The 27,695-nt window shown below is 37.3% G+C and overlaps 1 protein-coding gene across 2 annotated transcripts in view; it reads right to left on the bottom strand.

Annotated features, from left to right (window-relative positions):
* Uvrag (UV radiation resistance associated) overlaps window positions 1-27,695 on the bottom strand; it is a 316,630-nt gene that overhangs the window by 53,448 nt on the left and 235,487 nt on the right. For both annotated transcript variants that reach the window (XM_070034983.1, XM_070034982.1), the window contains one exon: window positions 22,089-22,167. In XM_070034983.1, coding sequence (XP_069891084.1) covers window positions 22,089-22,167 — 79 coding nt within the window. The remainder of the gene's footprint in view (window positions 1-22,088; window positions 22,168-27,695) is intronic.

Consider the following 27,695-nt stretch of genomic DNA (forward strand, 5'->3'; position numbering starts at 1 on the left):
AATGGGAAGTATTTGTAGAATGCCTGGTGAAAAGTGCTAAAGAAAGGTTCAAGTTTGCAGGTTAAGTGGGAGGTATTTGTAGTTCAGAATATGTGCCATAAACAGGCCCACGTTTTAAACTACAAATATATAATTAAGAGGAGAGTCACCTTTGTATGACTTACTTAAGTCATATTATCTTCCTTGTAAGCTAGTTAGTTTGCTATCTTCTTACTGAGAGAATGGCATTTTGTGCCTTTGGACTGATGAGGGAAAGTGGACTGTGCTGAGCATACCTGTAGGGCTCAAGACTGTAAGAACAGCCTGTTTTGCTTACTATTGTTAATGAAATACATATTATTTAAAGCTCACAATAATGCTGTGCTGGATTTCAGAGAGGAGCTATACTCACATAAAGTCATGGAAGCCACAACATGTGCTCCTTGGATCTCCCACAGAGGGAGTAGGACAGATGACAGATGGCTACGGATCCTGACTGCATTCATGCAGTGATGTCATTGTAGTCATTTGCTAAGGCAGGGCTTGAGAGACATGAGAATCTAGCTTGAGGGCTTTAGAAAAACTTGGAAGAAAAATTCCTAGAACTGAATTATAGTCTGAAACTCTTCCTACTCAGTCCTCCTTCCTTTTCTCTCATTCTATAGGTAGCTATATGCATTATAGTCTGAAAGCTCTTCGGAACTACAAGAAATGTTTTGGATAGCTAACTATTCTTGGAGTCTACTTCTTATTGGATCCAAATAAATGAAGATAAGAGTCTGACGCAAAGGTCCACTGCCTGCCTTCCTCTTCCTGAACCCCAGGTTCACACTGGGAGTAAGGACTCAAATATGGAAGGAAATGATGCTGGGAGATGAGAGGTGTGCATGTCGGCAGTTTTGCAAAATTGTTACTTCTTTATTTTATTTTATTTTTTTTGTCAGTTGTGGAGCTTGAACTTTGGGCCTGGGCACTGTCCCTGAACTTTTTAGCTCAATGCAAGTGCTTTATCACTTGAACCACAGGGCCACTTCAGGTTTTCTGGTAGTTAACTGGAGATAAGATTCTCATGGACTTTCCTTGCCTGGGCTGGCTTTGAACCGTGATCCTCAGATCTCAGCCTCCTGAGTAGCTAGGATTACAGGAGTGAGCCACTGGCACCCAGATAAATTGTTACTTCTTGTGGTCCATTAGGAACTTCATAGCTCTAGTTCTAAACAACAATAAAAGCAAAAACTGATAACACAACAAAAGGGTACCACACTACCAAGGATAGCCCTAGTGTCTGAAGGCAGTCGTTTATCGATTCCTCAAATGAAAAAAATCACATTGACATCTTTGGCAAATGGCCCAAAGGGAGACGATAATGAATTAAGGAGATGTTTAGTCAATAGATACTTTGGTTAAGGTAATGTGGCAGGCAATTCATCAGAATAATTAGATTTCATACAGATGTGAACTATTTCTCCTAAAGAGAAACTTTGTTTAAACTCCTCCATGCCACCCAGAGCCTATTATAATACTTCTGGCTCACATATCTAAAAGGCTCACATTTCTGGCTCACATATACAAAACTCTGTATATATTCTGAGTTTCAGATTAAAATTGGAAAATTAAGATAACATATATAAGTATATATTACTTATAAAATATAGGGAAAGTAGGATGTCAATTTTTTTTTTAAAAAAAGGGTTCTTATATACATGTAAGAAATGAGTTAACTGAAAATAAATGATATTAAGTATATCATAATCACTATGTTTTAGAGAAGGAAAGAGAATAAAAATGACAACATAATAATGAATGTCTTTGGCTTTTCACATCTTTTACATCTTAACCAGAATAAAAGATCTTAGACCATTACTAAAAGCTCTGCATTCTCTGAGACTCTTAAATCCAGATATTAATACTACCTTTATAGAAATAAATAAAAGAGCACTGATGGAGGACATAAAGTGCATTAGTGCTAGTGTTATCTCTCCTGGTATGAATTTAATGGGTATCTTAATAAGGAGATATAAACTAATGTCACTGATTAGGAAATATATCTACTCACATCACTTAGTAGCCTCCAGTGGGGCTTGATGCTCATGTCTGAGTGGAATTACTATAAAGCAAATGATGAATTAGTGTCAGGGGCAGAGGGACACATAAATGTGCCTCAGAGATGAAGCAATTACATTCTGGTACATCACAGGCTACAGGTCAACTCAAAAGATCATGTAGTCGATCCTCAGGCGGCCCTCACCAACCTGGCTAAGCCCACTCACTTGCTGAAGCTAAGCTGTTTTGATAGCTGGGCTACAGGCTTCCTTGGCTATAATAATCTGAAAGAAACATTTACGTGTTTTAAGTCTCTTTTAATCTCCTAAATACCATGAAGTGATGTTTATCAGATTTTAAGACACAGGCACATTCCGCTCAGATGATTTCATTCTCAGGGGATCCTGTCATTATGAAGTCTTATTAAAAGAAGGCAAAGGGTCATGTCTAAGAATCTTAAGTGACATTACAAACTCAATCTAAACCAAAAAAAATTGGCGTTGGCTACACGAAGCAATTTCCTTTTTGTGGTTAGTTTAATGGTCAAAATTCAGCAAACTTTGAATACAGTGACCACCACAATTAGTGTATCAAAAATGTGGACACTGTCTCTCCTACTTTCTCTTCTAATTAGGTTTGATTTCAACACTCAGTGCAGAGGTTTGACTTACAAGTGGTAAATGCCCCCAAATACCCACAAATGCTTTACTACTAGGCATTGGGGAAATCTTACATACGTTTAGGAGCACTGGAAAAGACATCTGTCCAAAATTCAGTCTACTCATTTGTTTAGAGCTTGTTTTCACATTTCATACCCTTAAAATGGTCACAGATGTTACTTCCCATTTATTTTTCTGTAACATGAAAGAGAAAAAAATACCAAAAGTATTCCATACAGATTTGTTTCAGTGATTTTATTTTTTTATTGTGCCAGTACTGGGCTTGAGCTCAGGGCCTGGGTGCTGTCCCTTAGTGTTTACTGCTCCAGGCTGGCATACTCATACTTGAGCCACAGCTCTACTTCTGGCTTTTGGGTGATTGACTGGAAGGTAAGAGTCTCACAGCATTCTATGCTTCCATCAGAAAGAATGGCATTGCCCCATTTGTAAGGAAATGGAAAGACAGAAAAAATTATATTCAGTGAAGCAAGCCAAACCCAAAGAAACAGAGGCTGCACGGTTCCCTCATTTGCAATAACTAGAATATGTCTAGGATATTCCTAGCAGAGGATCACAATAGCTCAATAACTATGTGCGTATGACTACATAAAATGATGCTTATTGAAGTGAACTTCAAGAAATGGAAACAAGACTATTTTTTTCTTTTTTTTTTGTGTGTGTGTGTTCCTTCAGTTTATCCCCTGTTGTTACTGTTTTTAATTTCTGTACACTTTGTCTTGTATGTAAGTTTATCTGATTTGGGGATGGGAATCATACAAACAGTGGGACAAAGGGGAACCAATACAACAGTCATATGAACTTTATAATTTGGGAGTGAAGGGAGTTGGGGGAGGGGGTGGATGATGATGTAACTGTAACTCATCTGTATATCACCTTTATAATAAAATAAAATTTAAAAAAAAGTCTCACACACTTTCCTCCCTGCTTGGCTTTGAACCATGATCCTGAAATTTCAGCCTCCTAAATAGGATTAGAGGTATGAACCACTGGCAAACAACTTCAGCAATTTCTTTAAAATTCCTCCATTTCTGAATTTATTTCTGTCAAATGAAGGCAACAATAAAAACCCCAAGCTCTATTGTGAATATTAGGGAAAAAGAGTTTAAAAATTTGCTCTGTATATAGGCAAAATAACATTAGATATTTTTATTTGTGAAGCTAAGACAAATGAAATGCTCTAGTTCAAAGTTCTTTCTTTTTTGATATACAACAACACAATATGAAGCCACTGGTAATGGCAATTATTTCTCAAGCAATGACAAGAATTCAAGGATCCAGGGCTTAGGAAGAGTGTGATTAGCCTAATGTTACAAAGAAGAAGAAGCATGTTGAGTTAGATAATCAAACGGAGGCAACTCTGAGGCTATAACACAATCTCAAGCGCTTTCCAAGATCTTGTGCTACTTTGCAAGACAGTCTGGAAAGAAGGTAAGACTATTGGGGTTGGAAGCATGGATCAGGTGGTAGGACACCAGTCAATGAGCAAAAGTGTCAGATACGGAGTTTGAGTCCTGGTCTTGGGCCAAAAATGTGAGACTACAACTAGATGAAGACAGAAATGCTTGAGAGCAATTCAGAGAAATCTAACCATATTACAGTGTACAACAGAGTTGTGAGCCCCTAATTACTTAAATAGGGACACTGAAGCCTAGAGAGAAATTCCTTGTACAGTACCCCTCACCAAATGGCATCGCTGGCCAGAAAATAAACCCAGTTCCAGCTGTGTTGTGTTCCTAGCCATATACACTGCCCAAAGACGTGCTCAGTCTTGGTAATATGGCTGTAATTAGAATGTAGAGGAAAAAAAATCACACTGATAGCAAGGTGATAGTGGCTCCCGTAACTCCAGCTACTCAAAAGGCTGAGATCTAAGGATTGAAGTGCTTTCTGTTTAGTTATTGCCAGTCCTGGGTCTTGAACTCAGGGCCTGAGTACTGTCCCTGAGCTTCTTTTGCTCAAGGCTAGTACTCTACCATTTGAGCTACAGCTCAAGTTTTTCTGTGTATGTGGTATTGAGGAATCAAACCTATGGCTTCATGCATGCTAGGCAAGCACTCTACCACTAAGCCACATTCGCAGCCCCAGGATTAAAGTTTGAAGCTCAGCTAGGCAAAAACCAAACAAACAAAAAGTACATGACTGATCTCCAATTAACCAGTAAAATGCCAGAAGTTGAGGTATGACTCCAGTGGTAGTCTCAGCTTTGCATAAAAAAGCTAAGCAAGAGCATGAAACCCTCAGTTTAAACTCCAGTACACACACACACACACACACACACACACACACACACACACACACACACACACACACACGCACGCACGCACGCACGCACGCACGCACGCACGCACACACACACAATTTTACTATGAACTAATGAATTTTAAACGTCAGCTTTGAAGAGGTTTCTTCAAAGTAGAAATCTCTGCATCTGCTGGCACATCCTACAGTTTGATAGTTGTAGCCACATGCTAACCAACAGATGAAGGAGAGAAGTCTGGCTGCTAGGCCCAGGTTTATCACTGAGTATTTGAGTCATAATTATATACACACATACACAATTCTACTATGAAGCAAGATGTGCTTAATAAAAAAGTCAGGAATAAAAAGACAAGTAGAAAGATTATCTAAATCTCACAAAACAAATACTGTATAACAATTTTGGCATGCACTCTCTACTTCCCCCTACAGATAGGAAAAATAGTTTGGTGCCTAAAGGTTTTATTTTAATAACTATAATCAGAGTATGTTTTCAATTCCATCCTTTCCTTCCTTCACTATTAAAAAATATTTCTGGGCCACATAATTATTATAAAAATTTAATTAAAGTGGATGCCCTCTGTTTATTTAATCTACTTTAGATAATTATTTTTGGCTATGATAAACATGTTCAACTGTTTTCAAGAAGTTATATTTCTTCATGATAGAGTTTCTAAGAGGAACTATTAAATCCAAGTCAAAAGCTCTGATCAAATCTTTCTTTCTCAAATAAGAAATTCTGAGGATAACTGCTCAGTTTTTTGTGAAAGGTTTAAGTGCTGAATAAAATGCAAGATAGTATTATCATTATTTAAGTCCATGTTGGATTGGGCATACATTGTGATGTTACATACCTGACATAGTCATCCATAAATCTCCGAATAGAGTATGTGGTTTGTAAGTTAATCTTTTTAATCAGTGTGTTGAGTCAAAACACTTGAAGGCAATTTTAAAAAGTAATGAACAGATTCAATGAATATTGAAATAATGACACTTAGGGTATATTATGCCCAACTCCTTTATTTTTTTCTGCACTACTAGGGTTTGAAATCTGCGATTTGCACTTGTCTGAACCTCACCTCTGGCGCTCCTTTACTTGTGCACATGTGTGTGCTGAGCACAGCTCCTGGGCACTGTCTCTGAGTTTTTGTGTTCAAGATTAATGCTCTACCACTTGAGCCACAGATTTACTTCTAGCTTTTTCCTGCCTGGAATGGCTTTAAACTATAATTATCAGGTCTTGGCCTCTGAGTAGCTAGGATTACAGGCATGAGAACCAGCACCCAGCTTCTTCTTTATTTAGATTGAGAAGACAGGCACGGTGCAAAGAGACTATTTTCTATCTGCCACATTTATTCTGAGAATGTGTATATGCGCAGAGAGACAATTTACATTGGTTATCTATCAAAGCTATTAATGTAAATAGAGAATAATAATAATTATTATTTGGATCCATTCAGCAATAACTAGGATTACTAGAGAAGATAGGTTTTCATTTTTTAAAGAAATATACAATATCATTAGAAGTGCCAAAATCTAGAATTTCAAGTCAACTTTGCTATTCTCTTTTAAGCGCTAGACTTTGGGTTTGACTGGGAAGACCTAAGTTCAAGTTTTTGCTCTACCACTCAACAAATCTGTGTGACCTTGGAGAAAAACTTTACCTTTCACAAGCCTAGTTACTATGTTAGTAAAAAGACAACAGAAATTCTGTATCTCAGAAAAAGAAAAATATCCTGTAGTGTATACAATGGCTTGCTATAAGCATGTTGTTACTATTATCTGTATAACTATTATACTGGGAAAGGTAGAATGCAAAACCCAAAATACCATGGTCAATCCATGTGAAATTGTTTCATTTCTATTTTCATAGTGATGAACAAAACAAAGGTGTTTCTTGAACATATATTTTGGATACAAGATCTCCTGATAGCTCAGGCTGGCCTTGAACTCACAATCTTCCTGCCACAGTCTCCTGAGCATAGCATCCATTTCTAAATTCAGTTCTAAAATGGCCTTACTTTATTTCATTTGGAGTTAAAAATATTGATTAGTTTTGTAATAGCAAACAAAACATACTCCCAAGTTTTTTAGGGGAGCCCTAAGAATACAATATTCCACTTGACTATAATACAATGCTCTAGAAAAGGGCATGTATTAGCCAGGAAATGTAGATGAAGCGGCAGTGGGAAGGCAACATTATTGTTCCAGAACAGAAAGCAAGCCACATGGTGAAGAGGTTTAGAGGGGTGATGCTGACCCACCCTAGTGTGATGCTTCCTCTAGGATTCACACACACCAGCCCTCTCTGCCTGAGTGTCTTCACCTTCCTTCTCTACCTCTCTTAGAGCCATCCCTGACTCAGCCTTTATTAAAGTCACATCTTGTGCATTACCTCTAGGAATATACATTTCCCAAGAGTTTTAATAGATCCCTATTATTAGCACACACTACAATGTAATAGTTAAAAGGTTAGTCCAGAGTTAGAAACTAAGCCACATTCTGTCTCCCAATGGCCTAGCACAGCACCTGATAGCGTAAACCAGCAGTCCTAGTTGGAGCCACAGAGACACAGAGAGAGACACTAGTCATAAGACTTAGGGATGAAAAAAGGAAACCCTCTAGAGCAAGATACCTCTCAGCAATGAACTGTTTCTAGTCCAGGGGCCGGAGGTAGGGGAAGAAGGCTAGCCTAGAGCAATAAAAGGCTGGTAGAGTGTATGATTTAGAAAATTCTACCCACTTAGTTGCAAGATATATGTGTTATTTTCTTAGCTCTTCTATTATTTGAGGGACTCCAGCCTGTGTATAATTTTCAAAAAGCATATCAATAAAAAATAAATTTGATTATTCACAAAATAAATTAAACATCAAATAAATACATGAAATGTATAAACTTAATATTCACTAGTAATAAAAAAACTACAAATCAAAAAAGGTTAATAATAAAAAATTATTTTGAGGACAAAGAGCCAGATACATAATATCTAAGTAAAAGATGCTTACTCACTGTATTGGTGTTCATAATAGGATATGATCTAAATGTCTATCAACAAGGAAACTATTAAATAAATTAAATTTATTTAATTAATTATTAAATAAATATACACATTGGTATATAGTATATCATTTACATAGAATTTTACCTGTATGTGCACATATGCTTATTGATAGCTACTATATGTATAAGTATATTTGATTAGATGTTCAGAAAAATATTCACCAAAATATTAACAATATCATTTCTAAATAGTAAAGTCTTAAGATTTAAATTTTTTTCTTAATGCTTTTCTGAACTTATACTCAGACTAGATCATTTATATGATATAAATGCAATTTCTATTTTGGAAAAAAAAGAGGAACAAAAATATCCTAACTTGAAACTAAAGGACCAATAGTAATCCATAAGATGCCAAACATTTTTCCTTTCCTTTACACAGTATCTGAGTCCTGCAGGTAAACAGGCAACCTTCCCCATCTCCACCTCTAGGTTTGCTCTTGGCTTGACTTTGGCTTGCAATCTGCTCCCACATATTTTCATCTCATTTCCTAATGGTGGGATATGGGATTTCTTCGTCACCAAAGAAGCAGTGTACTTTGCATTTCAATTACCCAGTCAAATACTTGCCCATACCTACTGTCCCAGGCATCACTTCTTTAGGCTTACTCACATAGACAGAAAATACTCCTATCAACTCCAAGAGGTGACATCAGAAACCCTTTTTATACATGAAAACGCTGAGGTAGAGAGAGGCTAAGTAATTATTACCAAAACAATGTAGCTAAGGTAAAAGAATAGGGATTTGAACCCAGGCAGATTAGATGCAGTGTAATAAGTTATGTAGCTCAGACTGGCCTGGAACTCATGATCCTCTTTGCTTCAGCTTCCTGAATTCTGGGATTACAGACATGTGCCGCTATAACTGGCTGAGTATTTGCTTTTGACCACTTGGCTATGTTAGTTATTTTTATTCTAGGATTTTGGCCTTTCACTCACAAAATTTACATTAATTGGGATACTAATTTGATTCTTACTGAAAACCCAAGTCCGCAAGTTTCAAAATGTCCTTCTCTAGTAAGAACTAGAATTTACATACTTTTATTTTCTTGGAGTTCATTTCTTTGAATAGCTTATATCTAAGCTATGCTGGTCATTTTGATGCCAACAAAAATCAGAACAAATTCATTTTTCATATAACTCATAATTCATTTCATAAGGCTTAATCGTAAAAAATGTATTTAGAATTTATGTCCCACCCTCTCTGAACCAAGCACTAATATTTCATTTCAGTTGAGGTGCATTCTTTACATAGTTTCTTCATGGTGGGGCTTTGGAAAAGGCTAATAACCCCATTATTAAGTAAAAACGCTGAAGTGAATTTCCTAAAATGACTAAGAGAAAGGAAGAGATCAATGTTATAGAGAGGCTAAGTATGGAAAGATGCGGAATTGGTACTTAGCTCTCAGACAGTGAAAAGAGAAAGTGATTATGCAGTATGTGCCTTGCTGTAAGATCAAAGGAAATGGCAAGTATGACCTCCTGATCTTGGCAGCTATCAGTGTCTTCAGTTACCCAGTAGCTGTGCCATGGTGACCAAAGAACTTTCCCTTCAGAGGCTCAGTTCATCTCAGTGTAAATGAAACACAATTATACAAACACTTCTGAACATTTGCATAATAAAAGAAAAAGGGCTCTGTACTCTAAAATAAGGAAGACGGACATGTTATACACATTCTAGATTTTATTTGGCATGTTATTCCTGGCAATGGATTTCTAGTTTCAGTTTAAAATGGAAAAGAATGTCCAATGAGGTAAAAATAGTAAAATCAATTTATCATTTTTATGTCAAAAAAGCATAGTGATTACAGCCAATATAACACTGCATAGGAAGTTGATTAATAATGATGACAGTCCTTCATAAACTATAAAATGAATATATAAACACCAAACTAATCATTTTAAAATACAAAAGGATAGCATGTGGGGCTGGGAAGGTGGCTCAGTGGTAGGGTGCTTGCCTCACATACATGAGGCCCTGGGTTTGATTCCTCAGCACCACATAAAGTAGAAAAAGCTGGAAGTGGCATTGTGGCTCAAGTGGTAGAGTGCTGGCCTTGAGCTGAAGAGCTGAGGGACAGCACCCAGGCCCAGAGTTCAGGCCCCATGACTGACAAATTAAAAAAAAAAAAAAAAAAAGGTAGCATGGTACTTCTTTTAAGACAAAATGAAAATTTCAGAGAATTATACATTTTTTCTATCTTGAGTCTGTGTGTATGTGTGTGCACTGGTCCTGGGGCTTAAATTCATGACCTGGGCACTGTCCCTGAGCTTTTGTGTTTAAGGCTAGCGTTCTACCACTTGAGTCACAGCTCTACTACCAGCTTTTTGTAGTTATTTGGAGATAAGAGTCTCAGACTTTCCTGTCCAGGTTGGCTTTGAACCTTGGTCCTCAGATCTCAGCCTCCTGAATAGCTAGGATCACAGCCACCAGCACCGGCTTCAATTAAGTATTCAATTATGTAAACATTATTACTTATACATATCTATTTGAATAAATATTTATATACACACCTATATATACATATATATACACACACATATTGTGGATTAGTTTGGTAGGTAGGTGAGTAGGTAGGTAGATGGATGGGATAGATAATTATCAGTCTTAAAAAAGAGAGTACAATTTTCTATCTAACTAATTCACTATTTATTCTTTCAATAAAAATGTATTAGCCAGGTGCTGGTGACTCTCACACCTTTTCAATGCCTACCTACTTGAGAGGCTAAGACTCTATTTCAAAAACCAAAAGATCAAAGGCGTGAGGTGTGCTTCAGTGGTAATAGTGCCTGACTAGCAAGCACAAGGCCCTGAGTCCAAACTGCAGTACAAAACAGAAACAGAAACAAAACAAAAAAGTTATTGTATAACTGAAACTTGCCCAGGGAGCTCACAAAGACCACAGTTAGGTCTAAGTGTATTAACTGATAACCATATAGTTCTAAGGCCAACATTAGTCAGCCAAACCAACCTTGTATCTCCACTTTCCTAGCTGTTCTGTGCAAATAGGTAATGATGTGCCAGAAGCAGTCCTCCTTCTGTATCTTGACTCCTCACCCCTTTTACTTGCCAGATACAAGTCCTAGGGCTTGAACTCAGGGCCTGGGCACTGTCCCTGAGCTTTTAGCTCAAGGCTAGCACTCTACCACTTGAGCCACAGCACTGCTTCTGGCTTCTTCTGTATATGTGGTGCTGTGGAATCGAACCCAGGGCTTCATGCATGCTAGGCCAGCACTCTACTGCTGAGCCACGTTCCCAACCCTAGCCAGACACTTTTTAATCACTGACTTCACAGTTTGTATGTCATGTGTATTGAAGCAGTACCTCTCTACATCAGTCTAACAGAAATGACGCTTATTGAGTATCCTTCGTGTAATCCCAATTTTCAATATTACCTCAAATATGTAAGGTAAAGACAGGAAGCTTGGAAGATTCAGAAGGTGCCTGGGAGTGGCAGGACTGTAGATAATTTAAAACACCCTGTTCTAACTTCTTCAGTTATTCCCAAAATTGGTATATATTATTTTATATTATATTGCTATTTTTATTTTATTTTATTTATTATTTTCTTATTCATTTATTATATTATTTTTCAATTTAGAATTTCTTCCTTTCTTCCTTATTTCTTTTGTTCCACTTAGAGCCTGGCAAGTGTTCTTCCTAGCTATATACCTGGTCCAGAAAATGCTTTTAATAGCTAAAGCTACAATGTGATACTAGTATAAGGATATATATAGCTTAATGTAAGAGATTTCAAAGTCTAATAAAAGTACTTAAACTTAATTTTGTCAGTAGTGTTAGGACAACTGGATGAGTAGAGTAGTATGGAATAGTCTTAACACATGTGTCTGGGACAATTGGATATCCATAAAGATTAAATATTAACCTTTGCTTTACAATAGGCATAAAAATTAATTGTCATGGATCACAAGCCTAAATCTAAGAGCTCAAACTACAGAGAATGAAAACTAAAAAGTGGCTCTTCACAATCTTGACTTAGTCTTCTTAGATACCAAAGAACAAATAAGAAAGGAAAAATTCACATAAAACTAGACATTATCAAATTATAAACCTTTGATTTTATAACTATTTTCTCCATTCTGCAGGTTGTCTTTCTCTGAAGTACAAAGGTCTCTTTGAATTAAATTATAAAGACATTTAATCCAGTTTGAAAATGGGCCAGCAATCTGAATTGATATTTCTCCAAAGAACATATAAAAATGGTCAGTAAGTACTTAGCATCATTAGCTATCAGAACAGATTCAAATCAAAACAATAACGAAGCCAGGCAAGGTGACACAAGCCTGTACTACGTGACAGGTGGAGGCAGGAGGATCATGAATTTGACTCCAGCCTGGGCAAAGTTACGAAGAACCTACGCTTACAGCAAAATATAAGGAAAAGGGCTGGGATTATGGCTCAAGTGGTGGAAAGCTCCCTAGCATGTATAAAACCTGGATTTGATCTCTAGTACTGGGGAGAGGGGTGAAGTCTGACAATTCCCTAAGATATCAAACACAGTTTATGGCCCAGCAACTATACTTCTAGCTATACACTCAAGATTAGTGAAAACATATGTGCCCACAAACTTGTACACAAGTATTTCTAGGTCTATTATTCATAATAGCTACAACGTGGAAACAATTCACATTATTTATCAAGTCCTAAACGAATTAAGTGGAGGCACAATCATATATATCTAATTGCCAACATGATTTGGCACTAAAAAGAAATGACTGACATAATGTTAAAACATAGATGAATCTTTAAAAAAAGGACCCAATTACAAAAGACCTCATATCTTATGGCTGCATTAGTAGAAAATGTTCAGAATAGACAAATGAACAGAAACAGATTACAGAAATAGAACCCTGTGGAAGGTGGGGGTGGCACGGGTTAGAAGAATGGGAGAATGGCTAAGGGCTTCTTTTGGAGATAACAAAAAAGTTCGAAAATTGATTGTGAGTAAGTGCAGTATTTGGTAAATAAATACACTAAAAACCATTGAATTTTATACTTTAAATTGATGAACTGTATGGCATGTCAATTACATAACAATAAAGTTTTTTTTGGGGGGGTGTCCGGTTGTGGGGCCTGAATTCTGGGCCTGGGCGCTGTCCCTCAGCTCTTCAGCTCAAGACAAGCACTCTACCACTTGAGCCACAGCACCACTTCCGGCTTTTTTTTCTTCTTATGTGGTGCTGAGGAATCGAACCCAGGGCCTCAAGCATGCAAGGCAAGTGCTCTACCACTGAGCCACCTTCCCAGCCCCTAAAGTTTTTTTAAAAAATGTAAGATTCTAGTATATTACTGGCAAATTTTGTGGGCATCAAGAGGTACACAGAATTTTGGCTATCAAAACATCCTTGGAATTTGGATTCTTGAGGCGCTCAAGAATTACAAAAATGAAAATTCATTTTCTCCCCATGTGTCATACACATTGGACTGTATGCTAGAGGAATATGCATGAGTTCAAGAGTCTAGGTGCAAGCTGGCATCAATCCCTTCTAAATAGCTGTGCACTGTGGGATCTAAGAGTAGTCAAGTTTAGAGAAAGACCAGGTCTGTGGCAGAATGGGTCATTTTGGAAGGAGAGGTAACTTTTACTTTTTCTGAAGTCTTAAAATAACTTGTAGAAAAAGAAAGGTAATGAATACTCAGGGTGTGTGTGTGTGTGTGCGCGCGCACGCCCCAATACTGGGGCTTGAACTCAGGGCTTCATGTTCTTGCTTAGCTTTCTCATTCAAGGCTGGTGCTCTACCAATTGAGTCAACAACTCCACTTTGGACTTTTTGGTAGTTACTCTGCCTCCTGAGTAGCTAGGATTGAAGATATGAGCCACTGGTACCCAACTATATTCACAAATTTTAATCCTAGTTCTACTTCACTGTGGGCCTCAGAGGGCTCATGGTAAGATTAATATGTATAAATCTGTCAATACATTATTCTCCTCATAGGATTGTAGGATGACCCAAATTTAATAGAAAATAAAGAACGTTAAAAAGTGGGTTATAAAATTGTTTAAACAGGGATACAGGTGGACCCATTGCAACAATGAGATGTACAAGGCCTTATGTTGAAAAAACGAACTATACAATTTTGGCGGGGGACAGGGTGGGGTGGGAAGGGGAAACAAAGGAGGAGGCAACAATGCTTGGTTAGAAATGTACTCATTACCTTACCCATGTAATTGTAACCCCTCTGTACGGTATTTTCACAATAAAAAAAGTGGGTTATAACTGGACATAATCTTAGAGGATGTGTCTCTAATTGTCTTTAGCAATTAACAGCTTTAGCACAGGAACAGCTTGATTTCTTATATCTAAAGATAGACCTGGTTAGTAAACTTTGTAGAATATAAAATGAGCTACAGGAGAAAAAGTATACCAAAGCACTTACATCAATGAGAATGCTTGTCATTATCATTTACAAAGTCTGTCTTCAAAATACCAATCCTCAGTGTCTGAACTTTTAACAAAGGAGAGATGAGGACTGGCTTAAGAAATGCCAAAAGCAATAGTGAAGAAGCCTCAAAGGGCTTCTGACTTTATACTTTGTAGTAGTACTGGAATTCAAACTGGCAGGTCTCATATAATGTTTCCACATTTGGGTAACTGACACATGTGACTTTGTTTATCACACTATGAGCAACTGAGGACTTTGCTAGGAAAGCTGGATGGCCACACTGTCTAGGCCAACCGTTCTCAAACTTTTTGGTCTCAAGATTCCTTCACGCTCTTAAAATCATTGAGGACTCCAGAGAGCTTTTGTTTAAGGGGGTAAAAGTATACTAACTTACCAGAATATAAATTATACCAAAAGAGAAATGAAGAAAGCTTGGGAATTCATTCACTGGTTTAAAAATAACAATTGAAACCTATTATTTGTAAATATAAATATTTCTAATGAAAACCAAGCATGTTTTCCAAAGAGAAATTTAGTGAGATGAGTGACATTGTTTTTTATTTTTGCAAGTCTCTTGTAATGTCTAGGCTTAATAAAAAGCAGCTGGAGCCTCATATTTTCTTCAGCATTCATGTTGTTTTGTAAGAAAATCCAGCCTTATACAGAGATATTGTTGGAAAAGGAAGTTGTTGCTTCATAACCTTTTTCAGATAATTGTGGACATTCTTTTTGATAGTACTCCTATATCAAGTAATAGTTGTTTAAAGTAGCAATTCAGAATTTGAAACCCTGTCAAAAGTTCTTCACACTCTACTACACTGAAATCCATTAGTCTTTCTGGCAATCTGAAGGGATCTTTACCGATAATAATATATATTAGTTGTTGTGAAACTGCTCACTCACTGAGTTATATCTTTATACCTACGTGTTGATACACTGTATTTATTATAAAAATTTAAACACATACATGTATTAAAATCACTACCAATCTTATCAAAAACATCTGGAAGGACTAAGAAGCTGTCAATCTCATGGCAGATATGTGTCCTAAAGTTCCATTTTTCAATGAAAAATCTTGTTTTATCATTAGTTAATTGGCTTGAAGAGACAGGCTCATTTCATCCATTTCTGAGATGTTTGCCAAAGTCTGAAGTCTGAATCACTTTGTTAGCCATTCTCTCAAGCAAAGACAATTCTTCCCAAGAAGGCAGCTAGTTCAGGCAGCTCAACCACACAAATGCCTTCCCAGTATGTATTGGTATGCAGTAGGAGGGCTAGGCATGCCAAATATTGATGTACATTAAAAAGGACCAAGATTTAGTATAATCAATACATTTTACAGCTTCATCATGGACATTCCTCAGCAAAATTGGCTTTTTTTAAAAAAACCATGAGTGCATGGTGCAGAAGACTTATACTATTAGCAATGTTTTATATTTCTACTTTGATTTATTCAAAAGGCTAGTGGATTTAGCCACGTTCATTTATGTATCATTGTGCAAATGTCTGCACCATGAAGAAGGCAAGCATGTTTCAGACTATGAAAATATCCCTGCCCTCCCAAACCCCGTGAGGAGCTGGGAATCCCCCAGAGAAGCAGGGACAAGATCTCACTAGATGTCGGGCCAGCCACAGACTTATGATCAAGGAGCTAGGGTTACAGGCTTGTACTACTGCTCCCTAATACCACTGCTTTCTTTCCTTCTTTCTTTTCTTTCTTTTTCTTTTCTTCCTTCCTTTCTTTCTTTCAATAATCTTTTGGAAAGAGGTGGGAAGGATAGCTCAATGGCAAAGCACTTATTTAGCTTGTTTTAGGCCTTGATTTTATTCACTCAGTACTGAAAAAAAAAAAGAAAGGAAAAGGAAAAAAGAAAGATTACTGTTTCATTAGGCTTATGACCTAGTGGGAACAGACATACAATAAACAATGAAAATAATGTTAAATTGTAGTAGATAAGCGCTGTGATGGAAATTAATTAAATGACAGAATAGGAATGAATTAACTGAAGAGGGACTACTTTAGAAACAGTTGTCAAATAGGCCTTATTGAAGAAGTGACTGTTGAGCTAAGCCATGGACAATGATAAATAACCAGCCATGCAAAGAACTAGGAAACAGATCATTTCCAAAAACCATGGGTACAGCAAGACCAAAGGCACTGATGTAGGAAAAGGTTTGTGTTTTGGGTAACAGAAGGTTAATGTGGCATGAGCACTGTAATTGAGGGTCAGAAGTAGCCAAGGAGTATTCCCTTCAAAGCTTAGTGATCACAGGACAGTTTTAATTTTTATTCGTACAAGTGGAAAGCATGAAAGAATGATTTAGGAATGATTTAGCCAATGATAGATAGAAAAGTAGTATGGCTGCTCCAATAACCTGCAGAGAAGCAGAATTTAGCTAAGTTATAAGTAAGTCAGCTGGCTATTTCAGAAGATCTGAAGAAGACTGAAGGTGGCCTGGATCCTCTGCCTGATTCTCTGCCCTGTCACAACCCAACTCACAGCCATGGTAGATGCTCAACAAACCAAATTAATTTTAAGCAAGAAATTTAACTGTTAGAAAAATTATCTCTTATTGTGTATATTTAAAATACATATATATATATATATATATATATATATATATATATATGCATGTGTGTGCATATATATAACTTACTTTTTTCCCATAATACTAGGATTGGAATTCAGGACGACAAGCATTCTACCATTTGAGCCATGCCCCCAGCCCTTTATACTTTTTTTAAAAAGTCTCATGCTTTTTGTCCAGGGCTAGTTTCAGACCACAAACCTCAGCCATGATACATACATACATACATACATACATACATACATAACACACACATTCAGTAGAGTGATCACAAGTCAAACAAATGAACCTACTTATCACCCTTTTTACAGACCACAAACCTCAGCCATGAACACACACATACACACACACACACTCTCTCTCTCTCTCTCTCAGTAGAATGATCACAATAGTCAAATAAGTCAACCCACTTATCACCCTTTTTTGGGTGATAAATCTACCCACAATACACTTTCAGCATACAATTCAGTATTATTGACTATAGTCCTCATGCAGTATATTACCTCTCTAGACGTATTCATCATACCTCACTTCTAATTTATGCCCTCTGACCTACTTATCCATTCTTTCTCTATCTCACCATCTTGGTAACTATTGGTGATACTCTATTTCTACTTACTTGACTTATTTTTGAGACATCATTTCACTATGCAGCATAGCCTGGCCTTGAACTCACTTTGTAGCCCAGCCTTCTGAGAGTGGTAGGATTATAGGGGTGCACCCACACCTTGCAATAATATATCGTATTCTATGTGTCACTGAGCTAAGTCCCAACCTTTACCCTTTTTTGCTTGTTTTGTTTTTGTGCTGGTAGTGGGGCTTGAACTAAGGGTCTTTTTTTCTTTTTTGGCTTTTTTGCTCAAGGCTAGTGCTCTACCACTTGAGCAACAGCTCTACTTCACTCTCTCTTTCCCTCAAAGATTCTAAGTAGTGGTGGTATTTGTTTTTGATTTTTTTTTTGTGGGGGAAGGAATAAAAGGGGATGCAGAAAAGAAAGGAGGAAGGTTGAGCACATGCAGTATCTTATTCAGCATATACTATGTGGAAAATGAACCGTGTAACTTGTGGGCAGGGGCAGAATAAGGAGGGGAAGACTAAGGAAAAGTGAAGGAAGGAGTGACATTGTCCAAAAAAGAAATGTACTTATTACTTATAAAATGGTAACATCTCTGTACAATATCTTAATGATAATAATAAAACTACACTCAAAAAAAAGATTAAGCTTTTAAAAGTGACAATAAATTATCTTCTATCTGAGTATGACTATTTCACTTAGGGTAATGTTATCCAGATTCATGCCTGTTGTTGCAAATGGTAGTTATCTACTTTGTAAAGGGTTGTACACATGTTCAACAATTTCTTTTTCCATTTAAGTCACTACTCCATGTCCCAGTTTCCTGTTATTATCATGGCGTCCTGTCAATATTCATACCATTCATTTATTAAACATGTCTTTAGGACTTAGTGTTTCAGACCTTGTCTTTCTAATGGAAATATCACGATGTTAAACATAGTTATTGTCTGCTCTCAAGGCACATTCAGTTCTTTTTCTATTTGAGAATATCAACTCTGATTTGATATCGTTTTAACAGAAATATAGTAGAACAATGGGCATATGGAAGTAGAAGCCATTCTTGTCTCCAAATCCATTTCATAGTTCCTGCCTTTTTCTTTTTCCTTTTTACAGAGTGATGAGGAGGGGTGTATGGATTCAAGCATATATTGTTTGAATTCAAACTATAAAACTCTCCATATCTAAGATAAACTATTATAATTTCTGCTCTATTATCTCTTACAGGCCAACTACTGTGCTCTGCATAAATTTGAATACACTGGACTTCCAAGTTTTCTGATATAAATGATTGCAGGGCCTGATTTTATAAAATCATTGCTAATGACAGTATCCCTGATTTCTGACAGGTTCCCTTCTCTAACATTACCTAATGACCATCAGGGTAGGCATTTTCCCACCGAAGGGGCTGGCACCTGACCAATCTTAGTAGCTGGTGCTGAAAATAGGCATTCTGTTGAACTCACTTCCAATACTAATCCAGTGCACACACGCCCTCAGACAGCAGTGACGTGTATGCGGAGGGTAAGCATGCCTGATCAGCGTGCCACTCTTTAAACAACACCAGAGGAGTTCTACTTGATGGCCTGCCTTTCTAAGCCCATGCTTTCAAAACATGGGCTGGACTGATCCCAAATACTGAAGTAACAAATATTACTAAGTTCTGTCATTTCCTCTACCAAAAAAAGCGATTTTACTACTACTTCTGGTTGTGATGAAAGGTCCTATTGACTATTCAAATCCTCAACCAAGTTATAAACGTAGTATTAAATGACTTCACTCCTTTTTCTCTGGCACTTCTACACATGCCAAAGCTTTCATCCACCTCCACTAATGTGGCTTATAAATTACTGAGGTGGGCCTTTGAATACTATGATTTGTTCACATCTCTGGAGATGAGGTACAAGTGAAACTGGCTGAGAAGACAAACTCCCTTTGACAACATGTATTCGTCTATGTAGGTAAACCTTCAAAAGCTAGAAATACCTTCTTGCTATCATACTTGGTTAGGAGCCATTATAATGAATGGCTCTTTGATTTGTTACAAATTAAAATGTGAAAAAGTGATGGCAGTAAGGTCAGAAACAAAAAGAAACTGTCTCTAAGCTTCTTGGGGTCAAAAATTTGCTGAAACCTTCTAAATGTGTAGAAGGGGTTTCTTGAATAAATCAAAACAAATCTAAGATTTGTCTTGAAGTTTCTTGTCTCTTCCTTTTTCTTTGGTGTCAGTACTAGAGCTTGTACTCAGGGTCTGGGCCTTTTGTTCCTTAGCTTTTTTGCTCAAGTCTGGCTCTCTACCATTTGAGCCACATTTCCATTTCCAGCTTTTTGGTGGTTAATTGGAGGTAAGAGTCCTAAGACTTTCCTGATTGGACTGGCTTCAAACTTTGATTCTTAGATCTCAGCCTCATAAATAGCTAGGATTACAGGTGTGTGAGCCACTGGTACCTGGATCTTTTAAAACTGTCACAACAGTAGTGAATAAAAATACCAGAGAGCAAGGTATTGCTTTGTATGAATTTAGAGTGTTTAATCTATTCATCATTCACAAACACAAGTAACCTATCAGCTTATGAAAAGACTATCAAGATGAAAAGGATAAAATGACTACCAATTCACTTCTTAAAACAGATGAACAAAACTAGTTTAACATACCTGTACCCGTGGCTCAGTCAAAAAGTCAGAGGCTATTTGGGAAGTCCTCCTAATAGGAAGCCATACAGGTGCTAAAGCTGGGAATCTGATATAGAGCATTGAATTCTTCTTTCCTGTTGCAGTCAGTCTCTATTTGGTCATGTTCTCAAATCAAGCAGGGCTATTCTCAGCACCTCTTTAAGATATCCTTGAATTCATTCTGGGCTTTGGCTGAGAAAGAGGTGACTGTGCCTGTACAGTGTGTGTTGATGCGCATGAATGTTTGGGCATGTGCACACATACTGTGTACATGTGCTTGTGGTTTGCAGCTGAGATTTAAGGGGAAAGCCAGGCAAGGGCAAGTTTCACCAAGAAGATTCCAATAGCCTTCCAGTATTAGGACTGATGTTCATAGAATGAGGAAAAAAATAAAGTCTGAATTCAGATCAAAACTTAGTTCAGCTAAATGAAAATTGGACCCGGTCGTATCCATGGGATCTTTCTACTACAGCTGACCTCACTGGAGATGATGTCGAATTCATTTACTAATTTACTTGTCTTTCTTAATGCTGTCTTAGTCCGGGCACTACTTGACCAATTCTGTCAGAGCACTGCCTTCTCCTTGGAAAAATACAACCATGATCCTAGACATGTGAGCTTGACAGCCTTGACATTAAAGCCCCATTCCTTTGGCTATACTATTTATCTGCCAAAAGCAGAAGAGAGTAAGTACTCATGGGAAGAGTGGCTCATGTGAAGGTAAGTCATGCATAGGCCAGAGACAGTGCGCAAGGCTGCTTGCCTGGATCAGAGGACAAGCCGGAACAAAGGAAACTAAAAGTACTATAGTCAAGAGGACTCTGAATTTGGGGTTAGGAAGTAAGTGATTGGTGCAGGGCTGCAAACTAGAAATTTGATCCAATTTGAGAAGAAGGATAACAATCTTAATAAAAAACAGATGAAAAAAACCATCATTACATAGCGGTTGGTTAAGGGAAACAAGACAAAGATAACACCATATGGAAGAATAATTTTTGATTGATCACACATAAATGAGAAAATTGTTGAGGAAGACTTTAGATTGAGATGGATGAAAGGAAACTGACAATGCCACAAGCTTTATTACTTCTCTAAAGTGGAAAGGTCTAAGGAGATAGCTGATCATGTTCATAAACAACAGCCACGTTGTGGATTCTCATCCACAGACTATTCTAATTGGAAAGATATTCAAATAAAAAGAAAGCACTGAAGCTGGCCTTCCTTTATAAGTAGAGCCAAGTATGCTAAAGAAATACTGTTACATATTTTTTTCAGGAAAACACAAACTCAGGCAATTCAGAGTCTTACTGTGGCATGTGGTTAAACATTACTCAAGTGGGGCCCTAAGTGATGTGATGATGAAAGCGCCACAATAATCCAAGATGGGCTGGAAGGAATGTATGTTTGGTCTTTTCCTTTGGGTCTGGATAATGAGGTGAGGAGACCATTAAGGAAGTGCCAAAAGCACTAAACTTTTATTCCTTAAACAACAATGCAATAGGAGTCCCTAGATGTGGTCTACAGAAAGAAAGCTATTATGATTCGAACTGTAGAGCCAAGTGATTATAAAGTCTACACATTCAAGTACAAGGCTACTAGCAAGTATGAACACAGTGGTTAGCTTCTAACTACTGCTTCTAGTGGTTAGCAGGAGGATTCCAAACTGTACCTGCTGCCTCTTTATGGTCATTACAATGGCACGGAAATTGATTATGATCATAAAATAATTTTGCATTATTCAGGTAACTGGTTAAATAAGAAGGTTCACTATAATACTTATTTAGGAAGATAGCCAATAATTCAAGGAAGTAGAAGTGAAGAACAGCTACTTACCTGTGCTATGTTTTTGTTTAGAAGATAGACACCATAATCAAACTGTAACTTCTCCCCTCCTTTTGGATACAGTGGAAACCTAAGGAATGAAAAATGACAAGTTTTCTAAAAGTGAGCAAATACAATCTCCAAGTTGTTGACAGAGACTGAAGTTTTCTTAGGTATTCCACAAATGTCTCAACATTGGACTAACTCACAGAGTCACTACAGTCTACTAACATTTTTGTAATAGGAGTCAAGTCAGATTGGTTGCTTCCTTTCAAGGGAAAACCGAATAGGAGTTGATCCACCAATTACAAGTTGAGGTGGGCTGGGAAGGTGGCTCAGTGGTAGAGCGCTTGCCTTGCATGCCTGAGGTCCTGGGTTCGATTCCTCAGAGCCACATAAGAAAAAAGCCGGAAGTGGCACTGTGGCTCAAGTCGTAGCTGAGGGACAGCGCCCAGCCCCAGAGTTCAGGCCCCACGACCGGACCCCCCCCCCCAAAAAAAAAAGTTGAGGCACTGCTTCCTATTTATTTATATGTCATAAACTTGACACCTTAAGATTAAGAGTCCCCCCTCCCAAACATTCTTGCTAGTATCTTGTATTTGATATTTCAACTTTTATGAAATGGGAGAAGGAGATTCAAGGAATAACAGTTAGGGGAAAGAAAATCAATTTAAAATGCAACATACAAGTGGGGACAAAAAAGACAATAGGGGAAGAATGTGACCAGAGTATATTATGCATATGTATAACATATCAACATGGAACTCATCATTTTATAAGATCAATATATTACTAATAAAAACAAGAAAACAAGACATATATAAGACTTTTGTTTCTCTTAACATGGCCAGTCAAATTAGTGCTATATGAGCTAAAAATCATTAAAACATTTTCACATTTACAGGGATGACTATGTGGATATGACGTTGCCACAGCAACACGTTCGTTTATACCTTAAAACTCTCATGAACATAACAGAGGCATGATATCTTTATCTATATAAAGAGGAGGAGTTGCTTTAGGAGAACTTGCCTCACTATTTTCCTTTTATTATTTCTATAACTGAAGAATAAAAGGTTAGCGCATATGTAGATTCTAGTCATTTACTTCTTATTCTCAAGATCAGGTCATTTATTCTTATTCTCTAGATCAAGTATAATAACCAGAAACAGATTTCTCTACAAAAGATCAATAATAACTGAGATAGGATCATGAATGTCATCTCCCTTAGCTTTGAAATATACAATTACTCTCAGGAATAAAGTTATCTTGGAAATGGAGCTGTGGCTCAAAGTGGTAGAGTGCTAACCTTGAGCACAAAGCTCAGGAACAGCACCCAGGCCCTGAATTCAATCCCAGGGACTGGTGCACCCTCCAACCCCCAAGAATAAAATAATCTTATTGAAATGGCTGGTAAGTGACAATTACTAGATAACCTTCCTTTAAATTGTCTTAATTGAAAGCAAGGAGGACAACATTTTGGGGGGACATCAAAGAAAAATAGAATTTAAAACTTCACGTTAAAGTCACAAGAGTTGCTGGTTTCATAGTATCTAAAAGGTAAATTTGTTGTGGTATAAAATTATAAGCATTTAGGAGTGAGCAAGCTTATGAACTAAAACAATCAACTAGAGGAAACCAAACATTTAAGATGCCTATCAAGAAGATATAGCTTTCTATTTAATTGAAACAGTAAAAAATAAAGTAGAAGGACATGTGGGTCTGGGTCCCAAACAGAGATGAAAACTGAAAGCAATGTAAATTCAGGAAAAGCAAAATGCATCATCAGGCTTTTGCAAGGTATCTGGGAATCATTCAAACTCATACGGGGTCTTGTGCAAAGAAACTTCATATTTGCAAAGACACAACAAGGCACTTTAGACAGATATACTAGAGTCCTGAAACTCTGTACTGTGTAGTTATTTTATAAGACATCCCATAGCTCTCCAAACCCAAAGCAATCTCGATCTTCACGTTATATATTTGTTTTATATATTTAAAGGGTAAATTGAAATCAATACACATTGAAAACCAAACCTTTACATTTATAAAAAAAATGTGTATCAAAACATTTGACTTTATTATGACTTCATCAGGACTTCTTTATGAAAAGAGCCACAAGGTATATGTGTAACACTAAAACAAACTGGAGAGTGATTCAAGGTTCAAACATGGTTCAAACATGGCGATGCTAAGACAGATCAAGTATTAGGATACAGCTCACATGTTGTGCTGCTTTCAAATTGTCTTCGAGTTGAAGGGTTAACAGTTTATAACTATCACACATTCATCTTACTTTAAAAAGGCACATGAGTTTATAGGTCTATTAAGCAATTTAGAAAAATGGAATTTATTTTAGAGAGTAAAACAATACCATCAGATGCAAGATATAAATCAAAGGTATTTTATTTCAGTTAGTGATGAGGAAATACATTAGCTTAGATAAGAATATGCCATTCAAGTTCAACCAAGAGAAAGATTCTTAATACCACAAACAGAGCTCATTAAAGGCTAGTATCTCCCTAAGTAACTGTAGGATTAACTATGCACTTCCTATTCAATGCACTCAAAGTAACTTATTAATGTAATAATTAATGGCAAATATTTAAAAAATTCAATTCAGTTTCCAAATTCACTGTGCATGATGAAAATCACAGAAATAGAAGCAATGAACAAATTATGTTGTGAAAGAATTCTGAGGCCTTCTGTCACTGCTGCCTCTGACAAGGGTGGTGGGAAAACCAGTGGGGAACTGGAGCCCGTCAGCCTTAATTCCTGGAGCCCACTTAAAAAAATAATGTATTAGCTTGGGCACTGATGGCTCATGCCTATAATCCTAGCTACTCAAGAGGCTGAGATCTGAGAATCCTGGTTCGAAGTGAAGCCAGGCAGGAAAGTCCATGAGACTTGTATCTTTAATAAACCACTTAGAAAAAACCAGAAGGGTGCTGTGTCTCAAGTGGTAGAGTGCTAGTTTTGAGCATAAAGAGGCTCAGGGATAACACCCAGGCTCTGACATCAAGCTGCAGGACCAGCCAAAAATAAATACAATAAATATATGTAATAAATTATATATATATATAAATCTTTAAGTAGTTCCACAAAGGAGTTACCAATGCCTCTTGATGTCACCCTTTTCATCATTCTCTTCCATCCTTCCCATCCTAACCCTTCCCCTCAATTTTCTTAATTTCAAAGGGTATGCACTAAATGTTATTATTGCATTCTCCCTTCCCACTCCTCTCTTCATTTCTTTCCTACCTCCCCTGACACACTCCCACCTTTCAAGTGCAAGTTTTTGGGTATTAATTTTAGATTTTGCTCATTTTTCTAAGGAATTACACTGTTTGAACACTCCCCTGCAAATATATTGGTATTTGTGTGTACTTGCATACAACTCCAATGTGTTTACTTGTATATTTATAAATTAGTTCTAGCTTTCACATGAGAGAAAACATACATGCTTTGTCTCTCTGGGCCTGATTACTTAACATAATTTTTTCCAGGTCTATACATTTCTTTGCAAATGATGTAATATCATTCTTCCTAATGGATGAGTCAAATTCCACTGTGTATGTGTACCTCCTTTTCTTGATACAGTTGTTTACTGGGGGACATTTGGACTGTCTATACTTTGGCTATGGTGAACAGTGCAGCAATGAATGTGGTTGTACAAGTGACTTTACTGTATCCTGAATAATAATCTCTTGGATAAATGCCCAAGAGTGGTATTGCTGGATCATAGGGTAGTTTTGTGCTTAGTTCTGGGAGGAACTATGGAGCCCACTTTTGTCTACTGCAAATGTCTTATCTCTATGAACTCTCAAATTGGCCCAGGTCAGTTTGTCTCAGTTTGCAATTTTGTACTTTAATTTACTGTTGACTCCAATGAGACAGAAATAAGTTTTACTTCATTCTTCTTTTGTCTTGCTAGTCTTCTTGTTTAGCACTGTTATTGTCACTCAATAAATAGTTTTTGAATTAAAAAAATAGATGTGTGAATAAGATTTGGAGCTCTGTAGTACCTAGCAAATTCAATCTGAGTAAAGAATTATGATATGACTCCTACAAATGCTAATGTGATTCCAGGCTGAATGAGCCAAAACAGAGCAGCTGAGTTTGGGAATGTGTGAGTGACAACTACTTCTTACCAGTACTATTATTTAAAAGAAAATGGTTTGCTTTGGTCATTTATTACTTAGTGAGGAAAAGAGACACAACCTTGTATCTTCAAAGATCAACTCTGTTCTTTCTGATATAGACTGAGGACAATGAGTGGACAAGAGCCACTGGTGACTGAATGAACCAGACAATGGACAAAGGTTGAATGGAGCCCTCTAAAATATGTGAATATGACCTTATTTGGAAAAGGGTATAAAGTATTCAAGGATCCTTATCCAGAAAGTGCCAGGCAGAGGAGAGGTAGAAAGGTCATGTAAAGGTGGAGGCAGAAATAAGATTATGTAGATATAAACCAGAAAACGCCTAGAGACACTGGGTGGACCTGATGACACCTTAATTTTGGACTTGTGGCTTCCATGAGGGAATACATTTCTGTTTTTTTTTGTGTTTTGGGGGGTGGTAAAAGTGGTGGTGGTATCACTGGTGGTGGTGGTGTCAATACTGGAGCTTAAACTTAGTGCCTCAGGTTCTCATCTGGCTTTTTTGTTCAAGGCTAGCAACTCTACCACTGAAGCCACAGCTCCACTTCCAACATTTGCTGGTTAACTGTAAATAAGTCATTTACTTTATCTGCGTAGGCTGGCTTTGAACCAGGATCCTCAGATCTCAACCTCTGGAGCAGCTAGGATTACAGATGTAAGTGACTGGCACCTTGTTCACGTTTTTGTTGTTTAGAACCATCAAACGTGCAGCAATTCATCACATCCTAGAAATTAGCATACGAGGAACCAAAATGTGATTCTCACTGACTGAATGAGACATACTATTTCCTCCAATGCTAACGCTGTATAATTCTCAATGCTAAGATTCTATAATTCTCAATGTTTAAAATTAAACACACTGTCTATCATTTTGCTTTTCCTTTGGAAACCAAGAAAACATTTCAAAGCTACACTGCTGACAGGCCATCATGATAGGCATCAGCCAAGTAGACCTACTGAGTACTAGTAGGTGCAGGGTCAGAAAAAGAAATTTGTAGATATGGACTGAAGGTAACAATATTTTTTCTAAATTCATATATACATAAAACAACCACAACTATATAAAGCATGAAGACCATATGACACTCAACTAGGAAAAATAATTGTAAGAGAAACTGATTAGGCATGGTAGTATATTCCTATGATTCCAAAATTTGGGAGATGTAGGCAGGAGGATTATGAGTTTTTAGCCAGCTTATACTCATAGTGAAATCTTGCCCTAAAACAACAACAGCTAGGTACTGGTTGGTGGCTCATACTTGTAATCCTAGTTACTCAGGAAGCTGAGATCTGAGGATTGCAGCTCACAGCTAGCCCAGGCAAGAATGTCCTTGAGACTCTTATCTCCAACTAACTATATACCTTCCCCCCCAAAAAAGGCTGGAAATAGAGCTGTGGGTCAAATGGTAAGCTCTAGCCTTGAGCCAAAAAGCTCAGGGTCAGAGTTCAAGCCTCA

The sequence above is a fragment of the Dipodomys merriami genome, unplaced genomic scaffold (assembly GCF_024711535.1).
Source record: "Dipodomys merriami isolate MVZ:Mamm:240054 unplaced genomic scaffold, mDipMer1.0.p SCAF_25, whole genome shotgun sequence".
Lineage (NCBI taxonomy): Eukaryota > Metazoa > Chordata > Mammalia > Rodentia > Heteromyidae > Dipodomys > Dipodomys merriami.